Raw genomic sequence first — 27,891 nt, 5'->3', positions numbered from 1 at the left:
CAGACCATGGTTGATGTATTTTCAGACTCACACCTGTCTGAAACAGGTCGTTTGGTTAAATGAGTTCCTTCAGCCTTACACCAGTTAGCCCGAAGTGGGGTCTGGCCCATGATCTTGCTAGAGTAAGCATTTCAAGGCAGTGTTTATAGCTAGTAATTTGTCTTGGAGGGTTTTATATATATATGTGCATATGTGCCTATGGGTGTACATAGGCGTATATACATACATTCTTGCTCAGGAACGTGGTTTCCAATCCTTCTAACTTGTTCAAAAAGTAAACTAGGGAGAAACTGGCAGTGAGTCGGAGCCGCCTGCCAAGCATCGCAGACCAGAGAAGTGGTAAAACATAAACACTTTGGAGTTTATCCTCAGGATTTATATAGTTTGGCTGCCGGGGGATGGACTCATGGCGGGAGGGGGGGTGGGTGGGGGTGTGCTCGTCAGCCCCCTGGCCACACTGCTCCTGCGACCCCGAGCCCAGCATCTCCGCCGCTGCGCTTCCACTCCCAGCAGTGTGTGAGCGAGAGGGTAGTGTGGGGTTGTCCGTCCGTCCGTCCCTCCCTTCCTGCTCCGCTGGCCACGTGGGGTGGGTTTCAGGCGATGGCAGCAGAACAGGTCTGCTTTCCCCCTCCCCTGCACTAAAGTAAAAACAGACCTCCTTGACGCTTAATCAGATTTGAATGTGGTTTTTGGCGTGGCTTTAAAGAGACTGGCAGTGAATAGCTGGTTTTGATGCCATTTATTAAAAACCTCTGGTAGAATTTGTCTCGGAAAGGCTTTGTGAGAGCTGGCAAACGCACAAGGGTTTGATGCAGTTAATGTATTTTAATCTTCACCCCCCCCACTCCTTCTCCTTTTCTGTCGCTAATTGTAGGGCTCTCAGCTGTCTGCCGCCTTCTCTGGGGGACGGCAGGCTCCACAGGGACCTCTGTACAAACACGGGCTTAATAAGGTTGCAGTGACATGGAGAAAAGTGAGCATCCTCTTTGGGGAGGAGGGCTGGGACAGGTGGAGTGGAGTGCCGGGTCCTGGGTACAACACCAGGCTCTGGCACGGGGGCACTGGTTGGCCCTAGCCATGTTAATTAACTTCCTGGTGCAGCCTCATTCTCCTCAGATGAATGGGGGAAACAAAGATGTCCCTTTTCCAGGTGGCTGGGCAAATGCAAAGTGCTGGTGTTGGACCTCCTGGGAAGGGCTCCCTGGGCTTTTGGGTTGAGGTTGATGGGCATCCAGTCTTTTCTCACTGACTTTATCCATCGCTTGCTTGGTGCATCCACCTTCCTTGGACCCAGAGGACCTTCGAGCCTGTTTCTCGCTCTTCACCTGTGTTTGGGACTTGTTGCGACTTTTTTTCATGGTTTGTGCCCAAAGGCGCTGCACCCCCTCATAACATGGCAGGGGCAGTCGGGAGCACCATAACGCTTGCGTGAGCGATTTGAGCTGTCCGTGCAGCCTGATGCATGGATCGCACCAACAAGTGGCTGGCTCCCTGGCAGCTGTATTTCAGGGAAAGCTCAAGAGCTTGCAGGGGAGCAGCAAATGCTGTGGAGATCAAGGAACAAACAGTTTCCCCCCAGCCCCCAGTTCGGTCTGTGCATTGCTCCTGTCCTTGCTCCTTGTTCCTGCTGCGTGATAGAGCTCAGAGCTGTGGCCATGCCCTGGTGCGCTCTACCTGGTTGAGAGACTGCAGTTAGAGTTGCATTGCGTTTGATTTGTGGGGTTTTTTGTCTGCCTCATCAAAGAAAAGAAAACCTGGCCTTTTTCTGCCAGCCCTCACTCACATGAGTTGCAAATCCAGTGAGAGGGAGGCGTGGATGAAGATGACTCCCAGGAGAGAAACAGTCTGAGAGACTCTTAAACAAATGGGAACCGAGCAGCTTTGCTCTTCCCCTGAGGGTTTGGCTGTTAAATAAACTCACCGATGAGTCTGACTGCATGTGTGTGTTGGTGCAGAAGTGTGTTCGTATGCGGGCTGGGTGTTGCTGGGTGTAAGCCACTAGGATGGCATGCGTTGGGTGGTGCGCTCCTTGACATAGCGATGCAAGAGCAGCCCTGGTTGGCCTTGTTCTCCTTCCAGAGTTTACATGGGTGGTCGTGGTCAGACGGAAGCTAACATGGCCTTTCTCTCTTCTCCTTTCCCTCTTCAGGGTTCCACCTCAGTGGGACAGTAACGGAGCCGGCGACTGCAACAGAACCAGAGATGACCTACAAGGTGGCCATCAGCTTTGACCGCTGCAAAATCACCTCCGTGACATGCGGCTGCGGGAACAAGGACATTTTTTACTGCGCCCATGTCGTGGCGCTTTCACTGTACAGGATCCGCAAGCCAGACCAGGTCAAACTCCGTCTTCCCATCTCAGAGACCCTTTTCCAGATGAACAGGGACCAGCTCCAGAAGTTTGTTCAGTATTTGATCACGGCACACCACACCGAGGTGCTGCCCACCGCCCAGAAGTTGGCTGATGAGATCCTGTCATCCAACTCTGAGATCAACCAAGTGCATGGTAATTCCTCCCTCCTCCCTGGGTGGCTTGGCACTGATTCATTCTGCATTTGCACCTGGGGTGGTGGTTTCACACTGACGGTGGTGACCTTCGTTTTGCCACATTTGTCTGTTGCTGTACAGAGAGAGGTGGCAGTGTCAAAGTGATGCTAATGTATGGGTGTTGGAACTACATCGGTGTTGGCCATGCATCCCGGTTCTGCCCTCTGTTCTCCTTTATGTGTTTATCTGTCAAACACTGGCTTCGACAGGCAAGAAAAGGCAGAGCAGACAGGCTGGCGGTGCACAAGGCACATCTCAGAGTAGGATGGAGAAGCCAAGGGAGCACGTTTAGTCCCCAACACAGAAGGATGTGGTGCTGGGACCCTGAGGAATGGGAGGTGCAGTGGGGACATGGCTCCTCCAGCATGCAGGGACATGGTGTTAGCCCAGCCCTGCACGTTGCTAAGTCAGATGCGGCTGAGCTGACGGGAGACAAAGCTTTAATCTCCATGGGCGTTAATTTGCCCATAATAAATGAGCGCCGCTGTCCTGACCTACTGTACAAAGGCAGCAGAGATGTGTCCTGGGGCTTTGTGTTTGGAAGATGCTTTTAACTTCGTCCCCTGGAAAGCACTGGCTGGGGAGTGGTGCCCATCCTAGCCCCGCTCCAGTTGCCCGCTGGTCCAGGAAGTGGCCCAGACTCCCTGGGGAGTTGCCCTGAGGTTCCCTTCATCAGCCCAAGTTGGGCGCTCCTGCTGTGTCTTTCCAAGGAGCCCAGGAGCTGAGGTTGTACAGGGTCTGCAACAATGAGCTGCTCCCCACCGCGCCTGTCCCACCAGCTGTAGCACAGAGATAATAAACACTTATCTGCCACGGAAGGGCGTTGTGGAGATTAACACATGCCTGTTAAGTGCTCCGAAGATGAAAAGCCCCATATGCAGCCTAAAATAGGATCTGAACTGGTTGAATCCATGTGTAGAGGTGAGGCCAGGGATCCACCTCGAGCATAGCAATGATGGCAGTTCTGATCTTAGATATTTTCCCCTCCCTCTATCTGGTCATTCCTGCTCCTACCTTGGGAGAGGCTTTTGTCTACTCCACTGGGCCACATCTGTTGCATGTGTGGTTATGCTCTAAATCACTGGCTTTTGGGGGGGTTTCCCTCATTTTTTGGCATTAAAAAGAATGAGGAGCTGTGGTACTGCAAGAATATGGTGAGGTCCGTTCCCTCCCTGAGCTGATCCGCTGAAGCTGAGGTTGGGCAAGATCCCTTCTTGGCCATTGTTTGAGGCTGCTTTCTCCTAAGCAGATTGAAGAAAAGCTTTTAAGGCTCTGAATATTTATTGCTCTAGAGTCAGCGAAAGGCTGGTGATGAGAGTCTTACAAAGATACAGATGTTGGCTCCAGTTCAATATATGCCTCTTGTTTTTACAAGTGGTTTTAAAAAAACAAAGCAAAAATTCTCTGTCCCTTCAGACTCGTGCAAATTCACACACTCCAGCGTGTGATTTTTGAATCGACAGAGACACGTTGACTTAGCCAGCAGAAGGTGGCACCTATCTGATATCTATGTGGCTGCCTAGCCGGGGTCACAAGTGAGTAAATGCCTCTGCAAGCAGGAGAACAGCCTTGTCTCATCCTGGGGGAGGATGCAGATCAGCCTTAGGATGATGGGAACATCTGAAGATTGTCTAAGATGATCTAAAACTCAGAGATGTTGCACCCTGTGAAAAGGAAGGCTCAAAAACCCTCACATTTAAGTTCAGAGTGATGTTGCTCAGGGCTTCGGCTCTCGATCCTGGACAGTGTCATAGGCTTTGCTCTCCTTGTCCTGCCAGTGAAGCACAGCCGCAGTGCAACTACATCGCAGAGCTACTTGAGCAACGAGCCCAGGGTGAGGAAGGGCTGCAGGTGCATGTGGCTGTATATGAGAGCGCAATTTTGGGGCCTCCAGTTGAAGGGGATCCAAATTTTTCCCCCATCTTGCCCTTCCCAGCTGGGGTTTGTGAATTCATAGAGGGTCACTGATCCTGCGATTTGAAATTCTTCAAGGTATGCTTTAATAGAGCTTCATGGGCTTCTGTGCGCATTTCTTGGCCGTGTCTAGTTCAGACCCTTGGGGTCACACCTTTGTTCACCTTGGGGTTGAGGCCAAGGTGGCTTTTGAGAGGCCAACCTCTGCAACCCAAACAGTAACCCCGTGTGTGCATTGGACACCTGAGGTTATTACACCTTGGAGCAAGAACAGCCTCTCCAGAAATCCTTTCTTTGTTCCCCCCATTTCCTCTGAGGAGAGGTCTGTTGAGCTTCAGATCAGCATTGGGTCTTCCCCACCTGCCTCTGGTCACCCAAAGAGCTGCTCCTTCCATGTTGATGGTGAGCACGTGGGGTGGAGGAGCTGATTCCGCACCTTGGGAGCGCTCTGTTCCGGGCTGGCTGGGGAATGCTCCTTGTGCAAGGGGATCTTCGGGTTTTGTAAAATAAAACTTTCAGGGCTGCTTCTTCTCCCCCCTGCAGAGCCTGAACAGCAAAGAAAATTACAGGCCATTGTCTGGTGCGCTCATCTCAGGGAGTCAGAGCTTTGTTCCTTGCTGGAGTCTGTAGCTGCGGGCTATGCACCGCATACCGATCTTCCCGGCTGCCTTCCTAGAAGGAAATGCAAACTATCCAGTAATGACAGAGTCTCGGGAGTGCAGCCAAGGTGCTCATGTGTTCTCGAAGGATTCAGTCCGAGCAGAGAGCCTAGGTGTACCTGCTGCTCTGCTCCCCGCCTGACCTCTGCCTGCTTAAGTGGTCACGTTTCTCCTCTCGCAGCTGGCTGCAGCGGGCAGCGGGCTCACAGCGAGAGCATCTCACGTGTCTGACGCCTCCACGCTCGGCGTCTGAAGCGGCAGCTGGAGTGAGGAGACCGGGGTGGGTTTCAGTACTGCTGTGTCCCTTCCCTGAGTACGTTCCTGCTTGGGGTCAAAGTCATCGGCATGACTGTCCGGCACAGAGCAAGGCTGCGAGGTTGTCATTGTGCCAGCAAATGTGACTCGCGGCTGCTTGACCTTTCCTGGGGGGGTGGCTGCTGGGGGCAGCCAAGACCTGCAGCTGGAGAGCTTGGATCCAACAGCCAGGCCTCCGACAGAGTGAGGAGCATCTGGTGGTGGCCACCTTGGTACCCTGCTCCCTCCGCTTTTCCGTGAGCATCAGCGCAGGGCTCGCGTTGGTTTGCAGTGGGGCCAGCCTGGCTCAGGGGAAATGCAGGCTGAAAAAGAAGTGGCTCAGGGCCAGCAGCCATGGTGGGATGTGCTGGGGATAGGTGCAGCTTTGCCATTGGGGGGATCCATGCTCTACCACCACGAAACACGGGAAGAATGTGTCTTTCTGAGGTGCGAATGAGGAGCAGAGAGGGATTTTTTTGGTGCAGTAAAGTATCGCAGGGAGGGCCAGGAGGTATCGGAGAGGGCAAGGCTGTGAAAAAGAGCTGAATTGGGAATTGTAGGCAGAGAGGGAGATTTTGGGGGCAAAAGCAAGCAATGTGGAGGAGGGGCAACTCAAGCACCAATGAGTCCTGACAGCAGTGCTGGGTTTCCTGCTCTCACAGCGTGGATCCAACGTCCAGCAGCAGCGAGTGCGCAGGGTCCGAGCAAGCCATCCAGCAAACTTGGGAGGTGGCATTCGTCTCTTCTTGTGTTTTGGTTCATGCTTGTAGGGAATTATTTGAATTTATTTTAGGAGGAAGACAGGATCAGTGCGGGGTGTACAGAAGGAAAGCTGCTGTCTCAGATACATCCTTAGAGCCCTGATTGGGATGTCTGGGCTTTGGAGGCAAATGGATTCTTCCTGAGGGCAAAAGCAGTCTGTGGCCAAGGAAGGAGAGGAGGCTGATGGAAACCACTGCAAGACCAGAGACGGTGGTCATTAAAATCTTTAATTAGAAGCTTAAAGACAGGAGAGGCAGCTCTGAGGACTGACAGTGCCTGTGGGCCCAGAAGATTTGGGGCTTAGAGGTATCCTTCGTGCATCATCAGTGAAGTCTCACCCTTCCTTGAGTAAGGAGCCGGAGGTTTTGGCAGGCCCGATGTTTGCAGCTTGGTAACTCGCCCTGCCTGAGCGGCGCTTAGGCATGGCAGGGAAAGCTGCTGCCCTCAGCCCGGGAGACATGGTTGGGGCAGTCTGTCTGCCCCACGGAAATGCCAGTGGGTGACACAGTGTCTGTGGTGCTCAGCTGATGCCATCAAAAGGCTTGGGATGCTCTTCTCAGCCAGAAGTGGGAATAGCCACAAAATCTCTGCTGTCTCGCAGTGCAGGGGCAGCTCCCTCCGAGGACAAGCCAGCGGAGAGTCAACATGAATCACCAAGGGGCCTCTGTGGTTCTCCAGGGTCTCAGGAGCTTCCTTGGAGGAGAGGACCTTCAGAAAACTCTTAGTGGGAATGGTCCCTCAGGCTTTGGCATGGGAAAACCAGATCTGCTTATGCAAAAGCCATAAGGAGCTCTCTGCCTCATCTTTTCACTTTTGTCCCAGATGTATTCTTGGCTACCTTGAGCCCTTCCTTCAGCTTCTGGGCTAATACTGTCCTTCATCCGTTGGCCTATCTTGCTTCTTGTGCACAGCGAGTTGGCTGCCAGGTTGGCTGTGTGGAAAGTCCCTGCCTGCATGTCCTGTCACACTGAGCCAGGGCTAATGTTTGAGGAGTCCTCAGGCAGTCTTTAACTTTGAGGTCATCCCATGACAGCATCTGGAGGGCAGCACCACTAAATCTATTTGAAATTCTGCCTTCCCGCTGGGGAGGAGGAGAAGGTCAGGTCTCCAGGGGATTTGTGTTCCTGGTTGCTGAGCTGATGTGAATTTCAGGGAAAAAAACCACACCTGAGTGCTGGAGAGAAAGTCTCTGCTGGCAGCAATTCCCCCTTGTCTTGCAGAGTTGCTGGGGTTGCTGAATGACCCGAGAGCACATGCGTGGCACTTGACAAGCAGCTTCCAAAGACAGCTGGACCAGAGAGCTCCCAGCCACCACGCTGGGAGCTGGTCCGGTTTCACTTGCCCCATCACTGTCAGATGGGTGTGAATCTTCAGGCTGCCCTGGAGGCTCCATCCAACCTTCCTCCCCATGAAAACAAACCAGGAGCCTTGGCGGAGCTTGACTCCTGGCTTTGCTGCTATTTTTAATCCCTTGTTAGAGTTCATTTCCTTTCTGGTGCCTGGTTATTTTCTCTCCGAGGTTTTCTGCTATTTATTTATTTGTGCGTGTCCTCCCCACCCCCGCCCTGAGCTGTTCCTTCACGTCTGTTTTCTCTCTGGATGCTGGAGAGGCAGCCCGGAGGCATTCAGCAACGCCACCACGTGCAGTCATGAGATGGCCCTTGTGAACCGCCGCCACGACGGCCAGCCCTGCTCTGGGCGGCTGCGGCTCGGCCGGCTGGCAGAGCCCTCCCTGGCACCGCTGACCCTGGGGCCAGCACGGCCAGACCCCGAGCCACCAGCGTGTGCTGGGCACAGTTGGCTGAGACAACTGCGAGGGAGATGCCAGGGTGGCCACCTGCATCCCTTGGTTGCTTTTGCCATCAGTTTATCAGCTCCAGACACTGGTTAAAAATAATAATGATCCCTTTTTCTTTGTGTTGCCGCTCCTGCTCCGGGTGAGACGCTCTGGGAGTGCTTCCCACACCACCCAGCTGATGTATCTCCCCTTTTTGGATTCAGGAGCTTGGGTTCGGGATGCACCGATGCATTGGCATGACCCACGGGGTCCCACCACCTCCTCAGCCCTGGAAACCTGCTGCTTTCCAGTCCAGGAGCGCCTTTCATTTTCTTCATGTTGGGCAGCTAATTTCTGAGCAAGGCGTTGAATTTTCCATGCCTGGCTTCACTCTGTTTTCTAATTTGTAGATTTTTCCAGTCCTTACTTCTCAGTCTTTGTATCCGCCTGGAGAAGCCTTGCTTGGCTGTCAAACAGTTAAACCCCAAGCCCACAGCGAGGGGGGGGGTCTTGCTTGGAGTGTGATGGATTGCATTTTTATCTCTGTTTCTACAGCCAGTGTAAACGGGCTGGTGAAACACTCTTTCCACTCAAGATGTGCAATGGTGTTTCCTTAAATCTGAATCTGGCAGGACCAAAATCCAGCACATCTGAAACAGGGCTCTTTGGAGCAGGAATGCTGCTATATGAGAAATGTGTTACGCAGGCGCCGGGCTGTTTTACATGCCGTTCCCTGCTCCTTTGGAGCCGAGACATGGAATCGCTCATCGGCTGCGTCATGGCATGTCGCTGCTGAAGCCCCCACGGTGTGAACGTTGGCAAGGGGAAGTGGGCAAATCCTGCCATTAATATTTAAACCCAGCACAAATCCCGTTGTTTGTTCTTAAATGTTTATCCATCTCCCCAGCGTAATTGGGCAGCCTGTTATCTGCCGGGTTGCATTGCACGTGTGGGAATCTGCTATTACAACCCCCTCTCTGAATCTTTTATAGGAGAGCAAAATACATTTACAAGCAGATTTGAGTTTTATTTGGAGGCGCGGGAGGCGCGTTACTAATTTGGCTGCAGCCCGAACCCCAACGTGTGAAGTGCTCAATGTGTTGCGTGGGAGGAGGAGGTTTTATTTAGCTGCGTGCTTCTTTCCTTGCTGCTTGGGCTTTCCATCACTAACGCTATGTGTGAGCAGCGAGCACTGAGGGTAGCCCTGGGAACCCCAGAAAAATGCAGCCACTTTTTGCATCTTGCTAATTCCTCCACCTTTATCTGTCCCAGCAGCCTCCGTGAGGGACCAAGGATGAGCTGAGCTTAGGCGGGATGGGTCACCCCAGGCATCCATGCCCTCCTGGTCCCTGTAGATGCAGCCAGGTGACCCTATAGAGGCAGCTGAGATGACCCGGCTGGTCTGGATAGCTGCAGCTGGGAGCGGCGGGTGGGATGGTGGGGAGGAGGATATTAAGAGTGTGATCGTCTGGGATACCTCAGCGATGGGGCCGGATAAGCGCTCATGGTAGACAGATTAGTCATCGGTTCCTGATAGGGGATAATCGCTGGCTTGTCTACTCTTTATCTGTGAGATAAGGACTGGTTTGGGGGAGGGAGGGAAAAGGCATGGAAAAGCTGAGATGGCCAGGATGGACTATCCCTGACGTGGTGGTCCCTCGTGGCTTACAGCAGGGCTGGGCCACCGGCAGCGGGGAAGCAGGATCAGGGCACGTGTGGGGCTGTAGGTGAAAGCCCTCATGCTCATCCAGGGGCCATGATTTCCTTTCTGCTGCTTCAGCTCCCATCCCAATTATGTGGTTGTGTCGACTATAAATTATTCTGCAGAGGGGGCAACAGCATCCTGTCCCTTCAGCATGGTGCAGGCTGCACCTAGAGCTTGCTGGAACCGCTCTTGGGCAGCGACTCTTAGCAGAAATTAAAGGAATTTTGTAAAGGACTTTAAATACCGGGTCAGGAGTGTTCTCAGCCTTCGCCAGAGGAGCAAAACCCCTCGGGTTGATGTCCTCTCGCTTACAAGCCAAAAAGAGACAGTTGTACTGCTGAGCAGTCATCCTGGAGCTCGATTTTCATGAATTGCACTTGAGCTCCTGGTTCAGCAATGTGCAGAGCAGCGGGTGTGTAGCATCCCGAGCTGTCTCCGCATGAAAGCGATGTCTGCTCCCCAACCAGATCCCAGTTGGGTGGGAAAGACATCATTAAGATTTCATTGGGAATGTGTTGGCTACAGCATCCTTTGGCTGTCCGTGCAGCACCTGGCTCTTCCAGTGCTGACCCCCTTCCTCACTCAAGAGGGAGACGAGATGGGAGAAACAGAGCAAAGTGGAGTGGAGCATCCTCCAGCCACGCTGGTCTCTCCCTGAGGGTTTTCCCTGAGGAGTTTCTGCAGAGCAGGACTCAAAAGCAGGGAGCTGAAAAAGTGAGTTTCTGTTCCCTTCTGCGCTCCTGGCTGCTTGCTGGAGCCGTGCTGCTGCCTGCCCCGCAAGCCTGGGGAAGCCAGGGCATGGCTGGGTGGTAGGGCAGCGCTCCGGCGGGGGGGAAATGGGAATTGAAATGGGCAAGGCAAGGGGAGGTGGATCTAAGTTGCTGTTTAAAGCACTTGTGGTTTGGGTTTTTTTTCTTGTTCTCTGGAAGATGATATACAGCCTGTGAACACACATGTGTGCCTGGCAAAGGCCCTGCTCTGGTCACAGTTTGCTCTTTGAAGGATTATTGATCCTTTGCTCTTTCCAGCGGAGGGTCTCTCCCAGGCAGGTACACTGATGCAGAGGGGCTCGTCCCCTGTCCTAAAGCAAATGAAGGGCAGGACCAGGTGTTTAACTTGGGGCTCTGGGGCCCCCAAGCAGTGGTACCTTTGTTAGACTGCTCCTAATGTGTGGAAGGGCTTGCAGGAATTGGAGCTTACTGATGCTTAAACAAACTGGTGATGTGGAGCAGGAGGAGGAGCACCCCGGGCAATCCCTGGAGCCAGGGAGTGCTCTGGGCTCTGCAGCTGCACTGCCTGCACCCCCGGGGCTTTGAAAGAGGGCAGGTCCCCGCTCTTCCTCAGCCTCACTTCAGCTGGGGTGCAGGGGGAGAGGGGCTAGGCATTAGCCCTGTGGTCAGGATCCCTCCTAATGGCTGCTGCCACCACCATGGAAGGAGAGCATAATGCTGCCAGCTGGGGCTCATTGCCTGGGAACCTGGTTGCGTTTCCCTTGCCTGAGCTGATAAAATAGGGGTGGGTCCACATAAAATAGAAGTAGGTCCACTTCTTGCTGGTGGGACTGCTGACCCTGCTGCTATAAACACAGTTGTCTCTTTTCTCCTCCCTCCCCGTCCCCCCAGGCGCTCCCGACCCCACTGCTGGGGCCAGCATCGACGACGAGAACTGCTGGCACTTGGACGAGGAACAGGTCCGAGAGCAGGTGAAGCTGTTCCTATCTCAGGGAGGGTACTACGGCTCGGGGAAGCAGCTCAACTCCATGTTTGCCAAGGTGAGGAGGAGCCAGCTGCTCTCTCCCCTCTCCGCTCGGCGTGTCACGTAGCCGGCAGCTCGCCGGCTGCCCTGGCAGGGTGCCCGTCACAGCTGGGAATCTCTGCTCCAGTGCCTTCTTGCCCGGTCGCAGAGCAGGCGGTTGTAATCCAGGCTCTGGGTCAGGCCTGGGTTGTCTCACCCGCTCTCCTGGCAGGTCCCTTCCTCCCATGTGATGGGCTTGCCGTGATCCCTGCAAAAGGGAGGGCTTTCCCCCATCTCCCCATCAGCATGGTGGGGGGAAGGCGAACCCTGCAGAGCCTACCGAGACCATGGAGAGGTGGCACCAGCCTACAGGCTCTTCTCTTTCTTTGCAGAAGGGCCTTGTTTTCATGTTCTTGATTGTTTGGTCCTCTTCACAACCTATGCTTTGACTGCTAATCAGTTGGACTCCAACCAGCCACGTCACAGCCATTGCATGAGTGTCGTAATGTACAACTATATATTATACATACATATTATATATGTATATATTTACAGTCCGGACCCCCAGATTGAGGGACCTGTGGTTTGCCAGCAAGGTGACCGTGTCTTAAACACCTCTGAAGGACCATGGTTTGTCTCACCAAAGACCTTCTCTCTGTCCTTTCCAGGTCCGGGAGATGCTGCGCATGAGGGACTCCAACGGGGCCAGGATGCTGACGTTGATAACGGAGCAGTTCATGGCCGATCCTCGGCTCTCCCTCTGGAGGCAGCAGGGGACAGGCATAACGGAGAAGTGCCGGCAGCTCTGGGATGAGCTGGGTAAGGGTCACCACCTTGCAGAGAGCAGCAGCAGAGTTGCCTGGGCTGCTGGGCCAGCAGACATTGTCACAGAGGCCTTTAGGGCTCTTTTTTGGGGTCAGAGACCCTGAGAGATGCCAGGAGCTTACTCTATCCCCTGCTGGGGAAATCCTGGTGGGACAGCTGGACCAGGCCCAAACTGCACAGTTCAACACCTTAAACAAGCCCCTCTCCTGGAAAGGGGTCAAGGACGATGGGTGCGCAGAGTGTGGCTGGTCCCATACTTGCAGCAGCCTGGTGTTTGGTGCGCTGCCCCAAAGCCTTTGTGAGGGAGGACACAAGGGCTGGTGAACCCCAGGGGCTGGACGTAGCCTGGACATGGAAGTGCTGTTCCTGGAGGAACTGTGATCCAGAGGGGGAAAGGCAGGTTCTCGGGTCTCATCCTGTCTAACAGATTTCTGCCTAACAGATTTCTGCCTGCTCTGGTGCACGTTTCCAGGGTGAGGGGGGCAGGATGGCCAATATAAAGCCTGGCTTTAAGGGAAATGCAGTTCTGAGTAATTCTAGCTAAGCACCTTAGACACCGGCTCAGCTGGCTGACACCGTAATATCATTAGAATAAAACATTTAGATGACGTGGGCCCAGGGAGGATGATTGTGTGGTGGAGTTAACCCAGCAGTTCTGGGATCTCCTGGACATCTGGGATCTTGGGTGAATAGTTTGACTTGTGACATAGTTTTATGAGTGAGTTTGAGCTTCTCTGCAGCCTGCTGGTAGGAGTTGCTCTGTAAGAGCAAGAGCTCATGGGCTGGGACCAAAAGGATGTTGTAGTCCTGGAAGAAGGGTGAGGGTGGTCCAGGGTCTGGAGCACCTGAAACCACAGCTGGGATCATAGACCCTCCTACCAAGTGCCCCAAAAATGCAAACATAGCTTTGAGGCCGGAGAGCTGGCCAAACTGCTCAGACAAGGGCCGGGCAGGGGTGGGATGTCTTGCTTCTGTGTGAAGTTCCCTGAATGGAAATAACCACGCCAGCTCTGGAGAGCTCATCTGTGCTTGCTTGCCAAGAAGATATTTCCAGGATTTTGGGATGCTGCAGCTAGATGGTTGGATATGCAAGGATCCTAGAGAGGTGGCCAAGCCAATCCACCAGGCCAGAATTTCTGCATGGAAGAAGGCAAACACATCAGCAAAACATGGATGGGTGGGTGTCTGGGCAGGCCTGGACACAGGAAGCAGTTTGCCCAGAATTACAGTTATTTGGCCAGATTTCAAACACGCTATCCAAGCCAAGAGCCCTCCCTCCCTTCCTGCACACACGAGGGGGGGAGTGGTTGGGTTTCAGTCCTGGCTTACCCATGCAGGGACCAGGTTGGTGCACATAGTTTTGGTTGGCAGAGTGGGAGGAGGCGACAGCACGTCCCCATCAGCAGATGGCAAGGTGGGTAGGGAACGTCAGGGCCCTATGAAGGCTGGATCAGTGTGACAGCAGGTGAAGCGTGGTGCCAGCCAACACACGTCAGAGCGAGCGGCTCACGTGGCATAGGCATGTCACGCAGGAGGGTCTGGGCATCTCCATGCTGAAGAGAAGCCCCTGAGGATGACATGGTGATAGTCCAAGAAGCGGCTCCAGGGCAGGATGGGCATGGACTATACTCAAAGCAGGGATTATTCCCTTCACCTTACAGGAGCCTTTTGGATTTGGCCTTGGGCAGCATTTGCTGTAGGAACAGAGCATCCCTCTGAAGTAAGGGTGGAGGCACAGAGGGACAAGAGCTGCACCAAGTTGGTGGTGTTCACCAGTAATGAACATCAGCAACGTGGAGAGATGTCCCAAACCATCACTGGGCAGGTAATGGTAGCTGGGGCATGTGGGGCGGTGAAGGCACATTGTCCAACTGCCTGTGGGTTGCAGATGCCAAAGCTGCCCGGCATTACCACTGCTGCCAAAGGGAGGGATGAGGGGCCTGTTGCCAGCTGCTGCGGGAAGCCCCAGCATAGACTGTGTTCCCCTGACACGTGGAAGAGAAAAATGGGCCTCACGGAAATTATTTTGGGCATGACTTTAATAATTAATCATCGATTTTAGCAAAGACTGCATCACAGACTTGTGTGGGATTGGAAGAAGATCAGTCTTAAAGAAGATTGTGGATTTATGCTGGGGAAAATGTAAAGGATTTTGCAGGATTTCAGAGTTTAAAAAAAAAAAATTAAAATAAAAAGGGCATCATTTGCTTGCGCATGTGCTGGCAACTGAACATCTATTGCCCCGTCTGCTGGGGAGCCAAAGGAAAGACCTGCTGGATGGAGAGCTCTGCAGCGTGGGAGTATTTGCCCTGGCGCATTAGTACTTACGATTAAAGCCTAATTACAAAAAATAGACGAAAAACCAGCTGAAGTGCAGCCTGACCTTAATCTGCCTGGAGACGGGTTTATTTATCTCGGCCACTTGTTTACAGTGGGGAATTTCAGCAGATTAAGCCAGGGAGCGACCCTGTGGGAAACGGGAGAATTTGTTTGATGGTTTGGAAACTTGGGCGCGGGATCGGAGCGCCTGTCCTCTCTGGGGCCAGCAGCCGGGACCGCTGGGCTGGGAAGGCTCCGACCCCCCCCCCGTCCCTGCACCCAGCCCTGTCATCAAAAAGCATTTTTGTTTAGAGGCTTAGCTTAATCGTGATCTGCCGCTTTGTTCCCCACTTAACCTCCTGCTATCAGAAAGTTCAGATGAAGGTTTCTGCAGCATGTGAACAGACACAGATTCTGACCCGGTGTGGCGTTTTGGCTCAGCACAGGAGTAACTTGTGCTGTCAGCTGATGTCACTTGACCATAGGGCTCAGAAAACCCCTCTTTTCCATGTCCCAGATAACTACTGCGGCCAAAACAGATGCAAATCCCTCTTCCTTTCTTGTCCTTACCTCCCCACCACATCTTCCCTTCTGCAGGAGAGCCCAGGGACATAGCGTTTTGGCAGGCAAAGGATGCCTCAGAGGGCTCCCAAAAATAGGTTGCAAAGTCATGAGGCTTCCGAGGATCGCATCTTAGCCGAGCTGTGGGAGCCAAAAATCCAGCGGGCGCATCCCGTTCCCGGGGGCAGTGGAGTGGGGGCACCAAGCTTTGTTACCGCCGGTTAGCTGAGCCACTCTGCTCACTGTTGGAGGTGTGAGCCAAAATTGCTGCAGGCCGCTTTTTGCCTCAGGAGCCCTGGAACCGGTGAAGAGGGGCAGCGACAACAGGCGGGAGTGCTGGTGGGAAGGGGGTGCCTGAAACCAGTCAGAGTCCTGGGATGCCCAGCACCAGGAGCTGAGCGCAGGATTTAGCTCGTGGCCACCCGAAGAGGTGGGGAGTTTGATGCTCTTGGGGTGGCAGTGGGCAGGCACCCACTGCTCAGCTGAGGGGCAGTAACCAGAGCCTTAAGGAAGCTGCATTTTCTGGAGCTGAGACTTGATTTTTTTTCAAAGACACTGTGTCCGTGCAGCCCCCGTGGAGCCTGCAGAAGCCTGGGAGCGAGTGACATAGGCCTGCTCTGGGAGGGATGTGCCCCGAAAGCCCATCAGGAGAGAGCTTTTCTCTTGCACATGCATTAATCACTAATGTTGCAGCTCAGAAGTCTTATTCCCCCCGTTCATCAGAAAGGAGTGAGGTTTTGATGGGGTTTCCTGGGATCAGTGAAGCCGAGAGGTGGATGGACCTGGACCAGGCAAGGGCTGCTTTGAATATTTGCTGATCTTCAGTGCCTGCAGTTGCTTTTCCCATGCCCATTCCTGGATGCGATGCTGCTGCCACCATCTGTGTTGTGACGCTGTGACGTCTCTCCTACTGAGCCAAGCCGCTCTGAGGAGCTGGACGTGCACAGCCTCCATGCCTTATTAATGATTTGAACCGAACACGTCCCCAAGTCCCAACTGGCAGAGGACAGGTCCTGGGCGATGCACCCCAAAAGCACTGCCAAGGTTCAGCTATAACCCAGAGGAGCGGGGAGACACCGGAGTGGAGCTGGAGTCAGGACATTGCTGCTTAGCCTGGTTTTGCCTTGCATTGCCTGGAAAAGGGACTGGCTGCCTGTCTGGGAGTCACAGCCTCACTTGGGGCTGTTTGGCTTAATGGTGTGGCTGTGCAGCTGGGGAGCTGCCACACAAAACACAGCGAGCGAGGGAGGTGGTTTGGGCATGTGGAGGAATCCCCTTGCCATGTAGCAGAGCCATATCGGGTGATGTTGTCCTGCCACTGGCTGTCACTTAGGGATAGGAACTTTGGCTCTGGGAGTGATGGAGAGGTGGGGGAGAGCAGCTGGATGGGCAGGGAGAAGGAAGGTGCTCCAGGTTTCTGCTGGGCCCATGGAAGAGAGGCAGGGAAGGGTGTTTCTGTGAGAGGCTGAGCTGTCCTGTGTGCATGGCAGGATCCAACACGGGCAGAGAGAGGAGCAGCACAGGCTATTCAGCCTGGGGGAATCCCCAAGGACACTGCAGCTGTGCCAGTATGCAGCCATCTCACCCCATGGGGCAGGCACAAGGGAGGGGACATGCTGTATCATGGCAGCCTTGCAGGGAAATTTGGGCAAAAATGCAATTAGCTAAAGGAGAATTCACCATTTTGCACTTATCTGGGTTGCTGCAGCCCTTTTCAGAGCAGTGGGTGACCCAGGAGAATCAGCAAGGCTCAGCTAGCAGCACCAGTGTCAGCCCTGTCTTATGAAAGTATGAGTTGGATCTTAATGACGATAGATGTCCTTGGGCCTGGGTTTGCCTCTCACGCAGCAGACAGCATCATCAGGTCTGTGAGATCCCATGGTTGACCCAGAGGGTGTCAGCATGGGCATCCTACTGATGGGCACCTCTGCTTGCGAGACCCGGAGGGTTTACCCCTTGGAGGGCTCTTGCCTGCGAGATATCAAGCCAAGCTCCAGGTTTCTCTGCTGGTTCCTCTGCAGGCTGGGGGCTACTGGGGATTAAAAAAGAAAAAGAAAAAAAAAAAGGGGGGAAGAAAATACACCAAATCTCCTTTTTAAATAGTTGAATGCAAATGGCTTGAAGAACAATGGCAGATGAAATAGCATTCGAAGCGGGCTTTAAAGCACTTGGAACGTGGGTAGGATCAAAATCAGGTTAGTCTTTAGAGATACAGACGCTGCAGCTTGCCAGGGTGTTTTTAAGCATGCTTTGATGTGTAGTTCAAACACTAGATTTGTCCTGGCAGACAGAAGCACTCACAAATTCATACACAACCGCTCTCTCCTTCCCTCCTCCCCACTGTCCCCCATCTCATGAGATTATAATTTAGCTTCATTACAGAGGAGTTTTACTTTTATTTAAAAGCTGTCTAAATCCCCCTCCTGGGTCCATGCATTATGCTGAAATGAGTTTATGAACGCTGATGAAACCTTGCAGGCTCCAACGACAAGTGCAGCAGCAGAAGAGCTTTGCCCCGCGGGTATGGTGGTGGCACCTCCTTGATTTCTTGGCTTTGTTTAGGGGCACTGTGGGTGTGCGTGGTTTTAAACCCGCACTGCAAGCTGGAAGAGAAATCCTGCTGGCTCCGGCAGCTGCGCAAGTGGGGCGAGATGGACGTCTGTCCCCTGGAAGATGGCAATTACGGTAATGAGCTTCCCAACATCACCAATGCGCTTACACAGAGCTCCAGTCACAGCCAAGGTGAGTCCGGGCAAGGAGTGGAAATCCAGCCGGTGGCCACAGGGGTTGGGTCCGGGTCAAAACTCACCCCAAAGTTGAGAGATCTCAATTCACCTGCTGGTGATGTCTCTGGGAGACACAGGAATACAAAACATTTCTCTTTACAGCCTCTGATTTTAGATACACTTGGAAACGTTTGGCTCTTTGCTACATCTTGGGTGAAGTGACCTGTATTTTGAACATTAAATTAGAGGCCATTTTAAAGCAATTTGACCTTGGGGGAGTTTGGACCCCTATGGTCTGTGCAAGTTTGGGTATGGAGTTTTACAGAAAACCAGTGCTGCTTAAATCAGAGCAGAGCTGAGCTCAGAAGCTCTGGCTGTAATGTGAGAGTGAGGAGTTGGAGATGATGCAGAGCTCCTTTCCCAGCCCTTGAGCCTTGCTTACGGGCTTTGATTCAGGTGGTAGATAAGTCATTAGCCAGGAATGTTAAATGCAGTTCAAGTGCAGAGCACAAATGGAGCAATGTAGTTATGGCATTGTTCCTTCGTGCTAAAATATTTTCTCAACCCCTGACAAAGCATTTGATCCCTTTAAATTTAAGCACTTTTCCCTTTTCTTTTTGCCTGAAGTATAGAATCATAGAATCATTTAGGTTGGAAAAGACCTTCAAGATCATTGAGTCCAACCATCAACCATGCCCACTAAACCATGTCCTGAAGTGCCCCGTCTACTTGCTTTTTGAATACCTCCAGGGATGGTGACTCAACCACTTCCCTGGGAAGCCTATTCCAATGTCTGACAGCCCTCTCAGTAAAAAAATTTTTCCTAATATCCGACCTAAACCTCCCCTGCCGCAACTTGAGGCCATTTCCTCTTGTCCTATCTCCAGCCTCCTGACAGAAGAGACCAGCACCCACCTCACTACAACCCCCCTTCAGGTAGTTGTAGAGAGCGATCAGGTCTCCCCTCAGCCTCCTCTTCTCCAGACTAAACAGCCCCAGTTCCCTCAGCCGCTCCTCATAGGACTTGTGCTCCAGACCCCTCACCAACTTGGTTGCCCTTCTCTGGACACGCTCCAGCAACTCAATGTCTTTCCTGCAGTGAGGGGCCCAAAACTGAACACAGCGCTCGAGGTGCGGCCTCACCAGTGCCCAGTACAGGGGAACAACCACCTCCCTGCTCCTGCTGGCCACACCATTTCTGATACAGGCCAGGATGCCGTTGGCCTTCTTGGCCACCTGGGCACACTGCTGGCTCATATTCAGCCGGCTGTCAACCAGCACCCCCAGGTCTTTCTCTGCCGGGCAGCTTTCCAGGCACTCTTCCCCAAGCCTGTAGCGCTGCATGGGGTTGCTGTGACCCAAGTGCAGGACCCGGTACTTGGCCTTGTTGAACCTCATACAGTTGGCCTTGGCCCATCGATCCAGCCTGTCCAGATCCCTCTGTAGAGCCTCCCTACCCTCAAGCAGATTGACCCTGCCTCCCAACTTGGTGTCATCTGCAAACTTGCTGAGGGTGCACTCAATCCCCTCATCCAAATCATCAATAAAGATATTAAACAGAACGGGACCCAACACCGAGCCCTGGGGAACACCACTTGTGACCTGCCGCCAACTGGATTTCAGCCCATTCACCACAACCCTCTGGGCTCATCCATCCAGCCAGTTTTTCACCCAACGAAGAGTACACTTATCCAAGCCATGAGACGCCAGCTTCTCAAGGAGTATGCCACGAGAGACAGTGCCAAAGGCCCCGCTGAAGTCAACGTAGACAACACCCACAGCCTTTCCCTCATCCACTAGGCGGGTCACCTGGTCATAGAAGGAGATCAGGTTGGTCAAGCAGGACCTGCCTTTTGTAAACCCATGCTGGCTGGGCCTGATCCCCTGCTTGTCCTGCACATGCCATGTGAGTGCTCTCAAGACAAACCATTCCATAATCTTCCCTGGAACCGAGGTCAGGCTGACAGGCCTGTAGTTTCCCAGATCTTCCCTCCGACCCTTCTTGTAAATGGGAGTCACACTGGCAAGCCTCCAGTCCTCTGGGACCTCCCCTGTTGACCAGGATCACTGATAGATGATGGAGAGTGGCTTGGCAAGGACCTCTGCCAGTTGCCTCAGTACTCTTGGATGGATCCTATCAGGTCCCATAGATTTGTGAGTGTCCAGATGGCGTAGGAGGTCACTATTTCCTCCTGGGTAGGGAGGTATGTTCTGTTCTTCATCCTTACCTTCCAGCTCAAGGGGTGGAGTACCCTGAAGATAACTGGACTCACTATTAAAGACTGAGGCAAAGAAGGCATTAAGTACCCCGGCCTTTTCCTCATCTCTGGTTGCTACGTTCCCTTCCGTATCCATTAAAGGATAGATATTCTCCTTGGGATTCTTTTTACTGTTAACATATTTGTAAAAACATTTTTTTGTTGTCTCTTACAATAGTGGCCAGATTTAGTTCTAGCTGAGCTTTTGGCTTTCTAATTTTCTCTCTGTATGATCTAACAAGATTCCTGTACTCCTCCCAAGTTGCCCGCCCTTTCTTCCAGAGATGATAAACTCTCCTTTTTTTCTTGACTACTAGCAAAAGCTCCCCGTTCAGCCAGGCCGGTCGTTTTCCTCGGCAGTTTGACTTGCAGCACATGGGAGTAGCCTAGTCCTGAGCCATTAAGATTTCCTTCTTAAAGAATGTCCATCCCTCCTGGACCCCTTTGCCCTTCAGGACCGTCTCCCAAGGGACTCTCTCAACCAGTGCCTTGAAGAGGCCAAAGTTTGCTCTCTGGAAGTCCAGAGCGGTGGTTTTGCTGACCACCTTCCTTGCCTCACCAAGAATTGAAAATTCTATCATTTCATAGTCGCTAAGCCCAAGACGGCCTCCGACAATCACACCTCCCACCAATCCTTCGCTGTTCGTAAACAACAGATCTAGCAAGGCTCCTCCCCTGGTTGGGTCACCCACCAGCTGTGTCAGGAAGTTATCTTCCACACACTCCAGGAACCCCCTCGATTGTTTACTCACTGCTGTGTTGTATTTCCAGCAGATGTCTGGAAAGTTAAAGTCCCCCACGAGGACAAGGGCACACGATTCTGAGACTACTGCCAGCTGCTTGTAGAACGATTCATTCAAGTAGATGTTAGTTGAAAGTTCCTGCTCTTACAGTGCCTCCATCTGCTGCGCTGGAATTGCTCTTTGGTGTATTACATGTGGCCAAAGTGGGAAGAGGAGAGGGGGACGGCAGCCATGCCATGAAGGAAACTTCGCTCCTCTGGGTGGGATTAGTCCCTCAGCAGCGGTTCAGGAGCGTGGCTGCCCTGCCAACCCACCCCAGCCATGGCAGGACTGCAGGCCTCGGCCACTCGCCGCACCTCCCCGGGCGCATCCTCGGGGAGCAGCTGAATTTAAACCTGGCCTTGCTCCATGTCCTGCACCAGCCCCAGCAGTCCGCTCTGGTGTTCCCAGCTCCACTGAGGATTCGCTCTGGCATTCAGGGCAGGTTGCCGGGGCTGAGCAGGTCACTTTTTTTAGACATGCAGGGAGTTTCCGAAGCGCATGCCGGGGATGTCCCCTTGTCCCCACGCTCCTGCCTCTGTAAGCAGGGGACTGAAAGCAGCACGGATCTTGGACGTGTCCTGGGGTTAATGTTTGTGCATGTGCAAATACTGCTGCAGATTGTTGCCAGCCTCTTTTATTACTGAAGGGAGAACAGCTGATTCCTGAAATCCTTCCTAGTAAAGTGAGCAGGCTTGGTTCTGTACATATGAACACCTGTTTAATTTCTCTCCACCTCAGGGTGCCTACAGCATTCAGGCTAATTGCTTGTTGCCATCGTTTCCAGAGCGTGTTTATCTAGCCTCCCTGGATCAGCTTTGAGCAGTGCCTTTTGTTTTCCCCCCTTGAATGCATTTAACTTGGCCAGTCTTGCAGGTTGCAGGACCTAACATTCAGTGTTGCATCCCCTTTGGGGCTTCCCGTTTTGCAGCCTGCCAGCTGCATTTGGCCCTCATGATCTGGTGTGATAGCAGAATTGCTCCAGACAAGCTTTTTCCTCCCGACAAACCACTTGTCTGATCTGTCTGGATGGAGTGAAATGCTTGTCCAGCATTCTATAGCTTCAGAAATGTCAGTGAAGTTACAGAGTAGCTCTGAAGAGGAGCACAAACAGCTGCTGCAGAGCAGCGGTGGGGTTGCAGACGATGCCATCTCCTCCCTTCCAGCCCTCTCCCACAGCCCGCAGAGGCTGCTGGAAGGCGATGGTTCCCGCCATCACCCAGAGGTGGATGAGACATGCTCATGCGGTTCCCTTCACAGCTTCAGGTGCTGCTGATCTAAGCAGCTGTGGTTCAGTGAAGCTGGGGCTTTGCGTTGGAGCGGAAGAGGAATGCTCGTAGTGCTTGCAGTACTAATCCTGAGGAAGCCCAGCCCTGACCCCTGGCAGCTGCCTGCACGCTGGGCAACACAGAGGTGGGAATGCACTGCCACATTTCAAGGCATCAGCCTCGTATGTGACAGTGGATTATCATCAGAAAACTAATGGTAGGGCAGTCCCTGCCTCTTTTCTCATCTCTCTGGTCAGGGCAGCTGTTCTAGCCAGTTATTTAGCAATGCTGTCTAAGGAGACAGCAGTCTCCATCGGAGATGGGATGGGCAGCAAAGGTATCTAAAAGCAATCTGCTGCAGCACGGGAGCCACAGTCCCTGTGCTTAGCTTGGAAATGACTGGAGTGGGACCAGGTGGGGCTTTGTTCTCATTGTAAAGACATTGCTCTGCCTGGGGAGGTCATGTCTGGGGGCAGGAATGGGCTGCCCCTGCCCCACCAAGGCACTGACGTTTTTTCTCTTTGCAGACTCGCTGGCCAGGCCCAGACGAACTGTGTTCACCCGGGCGATCGAGGGCTGTGATCTCCACTGGCAGGACAGCCACCTGCAGCGCATCATTAGCAGTGACTTCTACGTGTCTCACTCCTACCAGCGGGAGGGCGAGAGCCTCCTCTTCAACTCCCAGGGACAGCCACTGTGGCTAGGTGAGCATCCAAACCAGCAGCCCCTTGCATGGCCTGGGTGGGTAGGGTTGCTAGTGGAGAAGAGCCACCCAAAGCATCAAAGAAGCTTTGCTGCCCTGGGTCCTTGCAGACTTCTTCATCCTAGACTGAAAGTGCCTCCCTGGCCCTTAGCCTGAGGATTAGGGCAAGCCGAAGAACTTAATGCCCTCCCACACCCCAGCCACAGTTCTTATAGCAAGGCCCCCATCTTTACAGTCTGGGTTCCCCTTGGGTAGCTTGGATCAGGCTTTTTGTGTCCTCTTTCGTCCTGCCAGTGTTTGGCTGTCCCCAGTGCAGGCTCTCACTGTTCCCAGTACAGCGGGACTGGAAACTTAAAAGTCCCTTGAAAGTTGTCTGGGAAGCACAGCTGTATCCTCTGGATTTTTTCTTTCCTGCTCTCACCCTCTCTTTAGGCTTCCCTGAAAGGCAATTAGCAGGCAGTACAATTGAGCCTTGTATGAGCTTAAGGCATACTGGACCAGTCAAGCCCAGTACCCTCCGGTGTTGTAGACCTTTAGTCCACGTACCTCAACCCACACAACTTCTCTGCTGCAAAATCATGACCCTGGGCAGATCTGCAGATCCTTGACAGCTACATGTCTGGGATGAGAAAGAGTGAGATGAAGGGCTTGGGGGGATGCCTGGTGTGGCTGTCAGCCCTCAGACTGACCCCAAAATGGGAGACGCAAGCCTCCCACATCTCCAGGTGGGTGGATGCCTCATCCCTCCAGCCCAAGAGGTGAATGTATGGACATGGAGCAGGTCAAAACCCACCACTGCACTGTCATCCGTTCCAGGAGCCAGGGTCTGCCATCACCCAGCCAAATGGGAAGAGAATATTTAAAATCACCCAGAGATGTGGTTTCTGGAGCAGCAGGCACAAGTTGCTATTAAGGCCAGGAGATAAGTTAAAAAGGGTCCATGTGAAGGCTGCTGGTACATCTCTGCTAGCTTAGCTGGAGCAGGAGAGGACATTTCTACTCTGGGAAGAGTTTTGTGTAGCTGCAGGCAGCAGATCTCCTACCTGTACAGCCATAGGCAGCAGTGCTGGGTTAATGCTTCCATGGACTCCATCTAGCAGGGACGTGGTGGCCACAGCTCCCCTGTCCCTAGCATAATCTGGGTTCTGGAGCCCTTTGGCCCAGCTAGTTGGTGCATGTTATTTTTCTGATGTATTTGTTGTGATTTTTGGATTTTGCGCTTTCACTTTCTTGGCACCCCTTTAGGGACTCATTGCTGGGAGAGGAGTGCAATTTGTCAGCAACTTCCAGTGATGAATTCAGGGAGAAGCAGAATCCTTCATCCATTTAGCAAACAAATAGAGGGAGCAACAAGAAGCTTTTTTACAGATGTGTTTGTTCTGAACTTCTTCCTCGTATATTCCTTGCGGGGTGACCTTTGGGACGTAGAAACCCCATTTGTGGAGGCGGTTGTCTGCATTTCCAAAGCTTTCTGAGCTCTTCCAAGAATAGATATTATCCCTTTACCATAATTTTAGATCTTCTGTGTTTGCCTTTCCACCACCACCCCCCACGTTGGTGGGACATTTTGCAAGAAAATGGGATTTTCGCTGCTTGTTATGCGGCATGTCATGTCATCTGCTCCTGCTAATTTCTCGCTCAGTCATAATCCTCTCCACAGTTGCTTGTGATTTCAGGTGAGCAATGAGCAGCAGGAGCAGATGAATTCCTAAGCAACTGCGAGTCTTGGGGGGGAGTTTCATGCAACTGTTCCTAATAATAAAACACAAGGTAGGAGAGCTGCAGAAGAGATAGGCTGTCTGCAGAGCTCACTCCACGGAGGCATTAAGGCAGCGGTTCAAAGCATCACCCAAAATCTGCTAGGGCCCCAGCGCAGTGCTGGATGCACAACCTCACCCCATGTATCATCACCTGTGCCATGAGAGCAGGGAGAGGTGTTGGATGAGACGCCAAGAACTGTTTGGATGCACAGCAATGAGAGAAATCACCATAAGCCATGAAGATTTTAGAGAAACGAGCAGCAGGTTTGTAACAGCCTGTGTTTGGAGCCATCGTATTGCAGCAATGGCGTGTTGGAAATGCTTCCATTAGATAAGGTTTGTGGAGGTGGGGATTTGGATATTGATGTGGCTGCTGTGGGTTGAACGTGGTAGGAATCCCATTAGTATTGCTGGTAGGCATCCCTGCTAGGAACAGGGAGAAAGGGATGAATTCAAGACAGAGCAAGCAGGAGTTTAGCTGGGGTGTGGGGAAGGGAAAATGCCCTGAAGCTGTCAGGTTCTCTACCCCCATCAGTACCATCCCGTGAATTTCTGTGCTCCTCTGGCTCAGCCATGCCCCCATGCTTCTCCTTGCCTTGCAGAACATGTCCCGACAGCCTGCGCTCGGGTGGATGCCCTGCGCTCCCACGGCTATCCCAGAGAAGCTCTCCGACTAACTGTTGCCATAATCAACACCCTGCGATTGCAGCAGCAAAGGCAGCTGGAAATATATAAGCATCAGAAGAAAGGTATGAGTAAAGCTATGGGAGAAGCGTCCTGTGAGGTCTAGCTGGGGTGTCCTAGCTGGTTGAGAAAGTCTTCTCCATCTCGGAGAGTAGTGCTGCCCCATCCAGAGCAGCAGAGGTTGACAGTGGGTAGCACTGTATCAGAGAAACTGATGCATCTGACTGCTTGAGCCAAACTGCGTTGGTACCCACCTGCTAAGGACAGAGAGGTGCCCACATGCTGTCTTGGGACTACTGGAGTGGGGGTGTTCTTGTTCCCACTGTGCCGTGTCTGGTTGCCTGCAACGATTGCACAGGCGATGGTGGGTGATGCCTGCATTAAAGAGGAGCTGCTTGTCTGCAGAGCTGCAGTAACTGGCTGTCTGTGCTACCTCCACGTTGCATTCACTGAGTAAATTGTACTAGGAGACAAAACCAGTGTTTCTCCTTTTGCAATTGCAGTTGGCAGAAAGCTGGGGTCAGTTGCTGCAGTGCTGCTGGTGGTTGGTGGCTCCTGGGCCTTGCTAGCTCAGCCAGCTTGAGATCATCAAAAGATGGAGCTTTTAAGACTCACTGGGAGTCTTTGTCATCTCCAGAGAGATTTCTGCTTGTGTTTCCAAAACGTTCAGGCTACCATTGCAAATGAGTCCATAAGCTGCAGGTCTGTCTTTATAGACTCCATCTTGGGACTCTGCAGCCTCTTGTGTCCTCCTGTAACAGAGAACAAACCACTGCATCTTATGTGGCCTTGGGGACACCTTTTTTTGTTGGGTGCCTGCTCCCTCTGATGTCTGTGGCAGCCTGTGGGGTGGCTGCTCTGAGCTGTTCCTTGCCCTCGCAAGCTACCATACCCGAGCTGGCCCTGGAGGTCCCCATGTCCCAGGCCTGTGGGATAAGAAGAGGCCTTTGGTCTCTGAGACCTCTCTGGGTGCAGAATTTGTCTCTGAATTCCTCATTCGTAATGTCTTTCTGTTCCCTTTTTTGCAGAGCTGCTGCAGCGAGGAGCAACAACCATCACCAACTTGGAGGGCTGGGTAGGCCACCCTCTGAACCCCATCGGCTGCCTCTTTCTCACCCTGACCGAAGCTTGTAGATTAGAAGAGGAAAATTGCCTTGAAATTTCAGGTATCGAGCGCTCCTCCTGGCTCCCTTCCCAGGGGCTGCGGCTGAACCAAGCCCGGCAGGCAGACCCTGGGTGCAGGTCTGGGGCTGGGGACTCCTGGGCTCCAAATCTCCCTCCTCTCCGCCTTTGCAGGAGCAGCCAGGGCAGAGCTGCAGTGCGGAGAGGGGGAGTTAGTGCCCTGAGTTTTCCCAGCCTTCAAGGTTTGCAGCCAGAGCAGAGCAGGAGAGCAGCTTAGCAGAGCTGGCCAAGGCATGCTGGTCCACGGGAAGGCTCTGGTGTCAGCTGTGCACACTCTTGCACAGGTCTCAGGTCTCCTGCTTCTCCTAGTGAGAGCAGGAAGGAGGGTGAAGCCCACATCTCCCATAGGAAGCTTTTATCTATCATCTCTGGGTGACTGGAGGCAGGCAGCAAGGGAAGTGTGGGTCTCGCTTCTGAAGTTGAGAGTTTTTTCTTTCTGCTGTGGTTCTGCCACCTTGAAAGGCTCTTTTAACCTCACTGCATCTCTCTCCCTCCTTCCAGATGCTGGGGACTCCAAACCCCCAGTGTATCAACATGTGCCCATCGCGACTGGCAGCCAAGACAGCGGCGAGTCCTACCTGTCCCTAGCCTTAGAGGTGGCCCTGATGGGGATGGGTCAGCAGAGAGTGATGCCTGAAGGTCTCTATGCCCAGGACAAGGTGTGCCGCAATGAGGAGCAGATCATTGCCCGGCTGCAGGACCTGGAGCTGGACCCGGTGCTGGTGCAGACCCTGCGAAAGCAGTGCATCTTGCTGCTGGAAGGTGGGGGCTTGGTCCATCTAGCTGGCTTCTGTGTCTTTGCTGAGTGTCGGTAATGTCTCTGGGGTGCCCTTTCCAAGTATACGCCTGGCTGACCCCATCCTTGCTTCTTCCTCTGTGGGTGTTGTGCTGAGTCTGTGGGATGACTGCTCTGTCCCATCATCTGGCAAAGCAAGGGTTTGTTGACATCCCTGGAGTGAGACTGCCTCAGAGGCATTATGGAGAAGGGTGCTCAGTTTCTGAGAGTTCTTGACCTGAAAGGGTTTTTAGAAAAGGAAAGAGCAGCCTTTTGCCCTGGATCCAACTTGAGTAACGCACCAGGGAGCTGCTGAGCAGATCCTCAAAGCTTTGGGGTGGTGCAAACCCCGGCCACAGATCCTGCTGTGCTAATTATGGCTGACAGGCTCTGCTTCTGCCTAGGTGGTCCCTTCAGCGGCTTGGGAGAAGTCATCCACCGTGAGAGCGTCCCCATGCACACCTTTGCCAAATACCTGTTCTCTGCCCTGCTGCCTCACGATGCAGACCTGGCGTACAAGCTGGCTTTGCGGGCCATGAGGTTGGTGCATGTTTTATTCTGTCTCTTCCCCCTGTTTTGCCCCTCCCCTGTGCTCCACCAGGAAGCCAGGACGCTTTGCAACCCTAGAGCAGGGGTGAGAGCGGAGGCAGGCTTGG

The 27,891-nt window shown here is 53.0% G+C and overlaps 1 protein-coding gene across 1 annotated transcript in view; it reads left to right on the top strand.

Annotated features, from left to right (window-relative positions):
- Positions 1-27,891, top strand: part of ZSWIM5 (zinc finger SWIM-type containing 5) — a 102,914-nt gene that overhangs the window by 68,498 nt on the left and 6,525 nt on the right. The window contains exons 2-10 of the mRNA XM_075039307.1: positions 2,150-2,506; positions 11,281-11,429; positions 12,061-12,211; positions 17,660-17,839; positions 22,659-22,835; positions 25,197-25,343; positions 26,307-26,444; positions 26,962-27,222; positions 27,640-27,775. Of these exons, the coding sequence (XP_074895408.1) occupies positions 2,150-2,506; positions 11,281-11,429; positions 12,061-12,211; positions 17,660-17,839; positions 22,659-22,835; positions 25,197-25,343; positions 26,307-26,444; positions 26,962-27,222; positions 27,640-27,775 (1,696 nt within the window). The remainder of the gene's footprint in view (positions 1-2,149; positions 2,507-11,280; positions 11,430-12,060; positions 12,212-17,659; positions 17,840-22,658; positions 22,836-25,196; positions 25,344-26,306; positions 26,445-26,961; positions 27,223-27,639; positions 27,776-27,891) is intronic.

This window comes from Buteo buteo, chromosome 10, assembly GCF_964188355.1.
Source record: "Buteo buteo chromosome 10, bButBut1.hap1.1, whole genome shotgun sequence".
Classification (NCBI taxonomy): domain Eukaryota; kingdom Metazoa; phylum Chordata; class Aves; order Accipitriformes; family Accipitridae; genus Buteo; species Buteo buteo.
The sequence above is the reverse complement of the archived record's forward strand: the minus strand, read 5'-3'. Positions and strand labels throughout refer to the sequence as shown.